The 6388-nt window shown below is 65.6% G+C and overlaps 2 protein-coding genes across 2 annotated transcripts in view; one reads left to right on the top strand and one right to left on the bottom strand.

The window, feature by feature from the left end:
• EMIHUDRAFT_244160 (hypothetical protein) overlaps nucleotides 1-3202 on the bottom strand; it is a gene marked incomplete at both ends in the record, with an annotated part of 3676 nt that extends 474 nt beyond the window's left edge. Inside the window, 10 exons of the mRNA XM_005769672.1 lie at nucleotides 675-705; nucleotides 784-961; nucleotides 1089-1201; nucleotides 1272-1392; nucleotides 1485-1604; nucleotides 1909-1960; nucleotides 2187-2317; nucleotides 2550-2629; nucleotides 2901-2929; nucleotides 3102-3202. Coding sequence (XP_005769729.1) covers nucleotides 675-705; nucleotides 784-961; nucleotides 1089-1201; nucleotides 1272-1392; nucleotides 1485-1604; nucleotides 1909-1960; nucleotides 2187-2317; nucleotides 2550-2629; nucleotides 2901-2929; nucleotides 3102-3202 — 956 coding nt within the window. The remainder of the gene's footprint in view (nucleotides 1-674; nucleotides 706-783; nucleotides 962-1088; nucleotides 1202-1271; nucleotides 1393-1484; nucleotides 1605-1908; nucleotides 1961-2186; nucleotides 2318-2549; nucleotides 2630-2900; nucleotides 2930-3101) is intronic.
• A 338-nt stretch (nucleotides 3203-3540) lies between these two features.
• On the top strand, nucleotides 3541-5295 carry EMIHUDRAFT_244161 (hypothetical protein; the record flags this gene model as incomplete). Its single annotated transcript, XM_005769673.1, has 2 exons — nucleotides 3541-3567; nucleotides 3754-5295. The coding sequence occupies 2 exons, from the start codon at nucleotides 3541-3543 to the stop codon at nucleotides 5293-5295; spliced, it is 1569 nt and encodes a 522-aa protein (XP_005769730.1).
• Between the last annotated feature and the right edge of the window lie 1093 nt (nucleotides 5296-6388).

Here is a 6388-nt window from a genome sequence, read left to right on the forward strand (position 1 = left end):
TGCCCCCCCCCCCCGCGCTCCCGGCACTCGCCAGCTCCACGGCCATGTGTACCAAGGAAGAAAGGAGTAAACTCAGCGCGCGTGCGCGCGCCTGCACCGCCAGCTTCACCGTCGCTCGCTCGCCCAGCTCGAGGTGCGCCTGTTTTCACACCGCGCCGCTGTGAAGAGGCGCCGTCCACAGCCGCCGAATCTATCTCGGCCGTCTCTCGGTCTTCTCTCGGCCATCTCTGGGCGATCTCTTCGGCCATATCTCGGCGATCTCTTCGGCCATATCTCGGCGATCTCTCGGCGATCTCTTCGGCCATATCTCGGCGATCTCTCGGTCATCTCTCGGCGATCTCTCGGCGATCTCTCGCCTGCGCCGCCCGCACGTACGCCTTAGCGTAGAGGTGGTCCATCTCGTACGCGAGAACCTGTGATTAACAAATTAATTAACCAGTCATTGAGGAAGTGGTCCATCTCGTACGCGAGGACCTGTTTAATTAACGCATCCATTAACGAATTGGTTAACCAATCATGGGTGGAGGTGCTCCATCGGTACGTACGCCCGCACCTATAAGCCAATGGATGCGATGCGTCCACTTCATCGTTCGATTCGTGCGTCGTCTCTCGGCGAATCTCGGCGAATCTCCGCCACCGAATCCTCCGCCGCCTGCTTCAGCATCTTGCGCGACTTGATCTTCAGCGCCGCAGCGGCGCGGTTGCCTATTAATTAATTAACGTGATTAATTAAAACTGCTTGCTATCAATTGACTCGACCTGTCAGGCGGATGCGAGATCGACCGAGATATGCGTCTTTGCGCGGGTTGAGTCGGATCGCCTCGGAGGAGAGGTCGTAGCAGCGCTGCCAGTCCTTCGCCTTGAACGCCTTGACTGCCTGGTCGTTGAACCCCTCCGCCGCCTCCCTCGCCCCCTCGCTCTGCGAAGTCAAGTCCGGCCGGCCCTTCGGCTTCGCGTACGCCTGTTCACAGCCAGCCTGTGAAGAGACGCCGCCCCCCCGCCCGCCCCTTCGGCTTCGCATACGCCGCCTTGGGCGCACCGCCGCCGCCGCTGCCGCCGCCGCCCCCGCCAAAGCCCACTCCTCCCACCGTCTCCCAAGGCCTCGCGTCCCTGTCTGCTCCCACCTGCGCCTTCGCCCCAAACTGGTCGAGCAAATCTTGAGTCTCGACGTGCCTCACAATCTGCCCTCCATACGCGTCGCCTGTTCAAAGCCCGCCGTCTGTGAAGTCGTCGCCGTCGCCTCGGCATCTCACCCCCCCAACCCGCGTCACCGGAAGCGCTGCCGTCGTATCCCAGCTCGGCCTTTCCTCTGTCCTCGAGCCCGCGCCTGCTCACACCTCCAGCCGTGAAGAGAAAACCGCCCCACCGCCCAGTGCCTTGGTCCTCGAGGCCCTCGCGTCGTGTGGTACGCCGAGCCGGTGTGCACGTGGTAGGACGGGTCCTGTTCACAGCTGCAGCCATGAAGCGACTCGACCTGTCGCCACCCCACTGGCGCTGGAAATGAATTGGTCCTCGCGGCTGCCCGCGTTCCACGGGATGGAGAGGTTGACGCCGAAGTCTTGGTGCGGCCGGTAGTCGCCCCGCTTTTTAAGCAGCATCTCGACCTGGTCAGGCCGTGGCACAATCTCGCGCAATCTCGTGGGTGTGCAGATGCACCAGATGGAATCTCGACCTGACCAAATCAGTAGCATCGCTAACCAGTGGCTGAAGAAGCTTGCGCGTCGAATGAGCAGCACGACGGGGCCTGGTAAGGGTCGGCGCCTGTTCACACCTCCAGCCGTGACGAGACGCCGCCCACGCCGTGGTCTGTGGTGTCAATCTCGTGCACTCTCGTGCACTCTCGTGCAATCTCGTGCACTCTCGTGCAATCTCGTGCAATCTCGCAATGGCGCCCTTGAGCGCCATCACCAGCACGTCCTCGAGCGACTGCATCGGGGGGATCGTGAAGGACTCGGACCACCTGAGAGATGGCGAGACATGGGGAGGTGTGCGGAGAGATAGGGGAGGTTTTTTCCGGAGGGAATTCTTGAAAGGGCCCTGGGACTTGAGAGGGGGAGTTTGAGGCCAAGGTACACTCTACAGAAGGCGGCGGGGGGCGGGGCTCTCTCCATCCCACATGAAAAGAGCCCGCCCAGTGCGCGTGTTGTGGGTGTGAGTGGGGGCGGGGCGGGGGGACCTGTTATCACTCGTCCGCACGAATGGGTCGCCGGATCGGGCCGCGGCGCGCGCTCGGCGAGGCCCGCCGTTTGTAGTCGAAGTTGTTTGTCGTCAGCGTATGGTACGCCGCGTTGACAGCCTTGAACACCTCCGCCGCCGCCTGGGGGGGCGAGATCGAGCCGAGATGCGGGGTCGAGCTTCTGAGACGTGTAGCTACCGGAGACCCCTTGCGTTGTTTTAAGTTACCACTTTGCGTTGTTCTGTGTTCTCTTTGCGAATCCTATGCGACCTGCGACCTCTCTGCGATCTCTCTGCGATCTCTCTGTGATCTCTCGGCGATCTCTCGGCGATCTCTCGGCGATCTCTCGGCGATCTCTCGGCTAGTCCTCCACCTCTGGCCGGCGGATGTTCTTGTCGGGGTGCCACTTGAGGCTCATCTTGCGGAACCGCATCTTCAGCTTCTCGAGGCTGCCTGCGGGAGGAAGTGTCTCGGAAGTGTCTCGGAAGTGTCTCTTCAGCTTCTCGAGGCTGCCTGCGGGAGGAAGGCTCCAGGCAGGCTCCCACGGGCTCCGAGAACGCGAAAGACAGTGACGTGTCTCGGAAGTGTCTCGGAAGCGTCTCGGTAGTGTCTCGGAAGCGTCTCGGTAGTGTCTCGGAGGCGTCTCGGGTTTCTCGCCTCGGTCGGGCGGCGCGATGCCGAGGAACTCGTACGCCGCGTCGACCGTCATAGGCAGCGGCGGCACCTGTCCCAAACGGTGTCGGCTTCGGACGCCTGTGGCGGCGCCGCTGCTGCCGCTGCCGCACAGAGAAGGTGTGCGTGTGCTGCGTGCGTGCGTGCTGCGCGAGCCGCGGCGGCTGCGTCTGCGGGGAGGCGGCGCGCCTTCGGCAGCGGCTCCTCCTTCTTCTTCTCCTCCTCCGCCTGCGCCTCCTTCTCCGCCTTCGACGGCCCAAACACGGCGCTCATGTCTGGGAGAGAAGCGGCATCGTACGGCACGCCCTCCTTGGCGTTCCGCTCCTCAAAGTAGGCGCCACCGCCCAAAGACATAGCGGCCCGCTGCGCGTGCGTGGAGCCTGTGTAGAGCGGTCACGCGGGCGGTCGCGCGGGCGGTGGCGGCGGCGAGAGCGGCGTCCGCTGCGAGCGGTGGTGAGAGACCGGACGCAGGCGAGGGCTGGCAGAGGTGCGTACGATACAGTGGCAATGGGTGTTTCTACTGCTGGAGGGGCGGAGGGTGGCAGGGAGGCGGGCGAGAACCCGCGAGGAGGCAGCCCGTTTTTGTGGGCCTGAAAAAAGAAGAATTCTGCCACGCCTCTCTCACAGCACACTGGCACGACAACACAGAGAATGACGCGACGGAGGAAGTGACAAGGGAGAGAACGACGAGAATGGGACGGCCGCGAGGTGGCATGAAGGTTGCAGCGAGAATCGGCGAGAGACTGCGAAAAGAGATAGGAAGAGGCAGACTCCCTAGGGTGGGCGACGGCTAGCGCATCACACTCCTCTCCTTAAAATCCCTGTGTGGTGGCGGCGTGCCGTCCTCCCATCCCTCCCTTGGGTTGTCTGTTTTCTTTCTTTCTTTCTTTTACTGGCACGACAAGGGTGCCGCGCTGGTCAAGGCGGCGTTGGCGAGGGCGGCCGCATTGAAGCAGGCGAACGCACGGACGGCGGGAGATGTAGCTGCTGACGCCGCAGTTCTTGGCACGGCAGATGAGCTGGCGAGCGCGCAAGCGGATGCTTCGACCCAAGAGGGGCAGAAGCTGGAGGACGCGAGTGCCCAGGCAACCGCAGCCCCTGCTGCTCCAACAGAGCCGGCAGCCGCCCTCCCCTCCGCCACCGATCTCGGCGTGAGCGAGGAGAAGCTGGAGAAGTGGCGCAAGTTCGGCGGTGGCGACCTCGAGCCGGTCCTCGCGAGCGGCGCCGTCGCCCTCCTCGACGCGCAGTGGATCATCCGCCACGCCGAGGCGGGCGGCGTCCTCACCCACCGCCAGGCGCTGCCCGAAGAGGCCTTCCTCTCCCTCGCCGACCTCGTCAAGGCGACCGGCGAGGATTGGCTTCCCGTCGCCGCGCTCTCCTACCCGTGGCTGACCAAGGACCACCCCGACCCGCTCGGAGCCAACCTCGCCCGCGTCGCAAGGGCGCTCAAGGCCCTGCTCAGCGATCCCGACCTCATCACGCGGCTCGGCGTCTTCTGGGACTTCGGCTCGCTGCACCAGCACCCCGACCCCGCCAACGGCGTCCTGCGCACCGAGGAGCAGAACGCGCTCTTCAAGCAGGGGCTGGGCTGCCTCGGCACGCTCTACTCCCACCAGCACACGTTCGTGCTGCGGCTGACCTCCTTCCCGGACGGCCACAAGGCGGAGGATCAGACCGAGGGCACCAACGTGGCCAAGTACTTTGACCGCGGCTGGTGCTTCACGGAGCAGTGCTGGGCGGGCCTGACAAAGGCCGGCTTCCTCTCGCTCGACCTCGGCAAGATGCGCGTCGGCACGGAGTACGGCATCGTCAGCCTCATTGACGACTGCAGAAAGGATGGCGGCCGGCGCCCTCCGCTGCTGCCGTCTGCGTTCGCGGCGGAGCTTGAGAAGAAGAGCTTCACCAACGGCAAGGAGGACTATCCGCTGGTGAAGGGGTTGTACAAGGACGCCTTCGAGGAGCAGTTTGGCAAGGCGACCGTGCTGGACTACACCGGCCTCGGCTGGGGCGACGCGGAGACGGCGCAGCTGGCGGAGGTCCTCGCGAGCGGGGCAGCGCCGCGGCTCGAGTACCTCGGGCTCGGCGGCAACAAGATTGGCGACGAGGGCTGCAAGGCGCTGGCCGCCGCCCTCGGCAAGGAGGGGGCAGCGCCGCGGCTCAAGACGCTCAATCTCGGCGGCAACCAGATTGGCGACGAGGGCTGCAAGGCGCTGGCCGCCGCCCTCAAGGAGGGGGCAGCGCCGCGGCTCAAGACGCTCAATCTCGGCGGCAACCAGATTGGCGACGAGGGCTGCAAGGCGCTGGCCGCCGCCCTCAAGGAGGGGGCCGCCCCGAGCTTGAAGGCGCGAGAGACGCCACCCCTCGCCACACGCCCCTCCCCCGCCCGATGCTCATCGCACCTCCCCACGCGTGCAGACGCTCTGGGTGCGCAACAAGAAGCAGCCTGAGCTGGTGGCCGTGTGCGAGGAGCGCGGCATCGACCACGAATGAGCCTCTCCAGCCCCGCCGGGCGGCAAGGGCGCGGGGCCCGGTGGGACCGTCGCGCGAGCACAGCAGAGAGCAGCAGACGCAGCCAGAGCTGGTGTCCGTGGCGAGGAGCGCGGCATCGCGCTGCGCTGAGCCGCCCCCGGGCGACACGAGCGATGGCTTGGGATGAGGGGGTTGGGATGATGCTTGATGGATGAGATTTGGTGTGTGCCGACAGCCGAGAGCCGACTGCGACTGGTGTGTGGGGTCGTGGTTTCGCATGGGGACGGTGGTTGCCCGTTGAGCAGTCACCCGCGGCCGGACTCAATCACGTTGCTGGGCGCTCAGACCCCCGACCCCTACCGGCGGGGGAACCGAATCCAGATCTGATGGCGGCCTCGTTGCAAGCGTGGCGGCGGCGCGTCGAGCCGCTGCTGCTGCTGCTCGCCGCGTCGGCGGCGCACTCGCTCGCCGTCGGCCGCGCCTCTGCGCCCTTCCTGCTGACCGCGCCTCGCCGCGCCGTCGCCTGCGCGCCGCGCATGGCCGCCGCACCGAGCGACGACGCGGACGGCGACGGCAAGGTGGCGCCGCTGCTGTCGCTCAAGTCCGGTCCGGGGATCGACCCGGTCGAGAGCGACGAGGACGACGCGGTCACGGACCCGCGGCTGCGCACCTTCGACGTCGGCCCCTTTGCCACCACGATCGGCCTCCGAGACAGGGACGCGGCCGAAGAGCCGAACTTTCTGCAGCGCGAGGACTGGTCGGTGGTGTCGACGTACTCGGCGGAGGAGCTGGCCGCGCTGTCGAGGGAGGCGCTCGAGACGAAGAGCGGCGCCGAGGCCATCGAGGAGGTGACGGAGGTGGAGACGGCGGAGTATGTGGAGCCGCAATACAAGTGCGAGCTCCGCCGAGATCCGCCGAGATCGGAGGAGATTGGTCGAGATCCGCCGAGACCGGCCGAGATCCGCCGAGATCGGTCGAGATCGGACGAGACTGGTGGAGACTGGTCGAGAAGGACGATGCATGGCGATGTCCGATCTCGACCATATCTCGCCCATATCTCGCCCATATCTG

The sequence above is a fragment of the Emiliania huxleyi genome (genome assembly GCF_000372725.1).
Source record: "Emiliania huxleyi CCMP1516 unplaced genomic scaffold EMIHUscaffold_411, whole genome shotgun sequence".
Taxonomy (NCBI): Eukaryota; Haptophyta; order Isochrysidales; family Noelaerhabdaceae; genus Emiliania; species Emiliania huxleyi.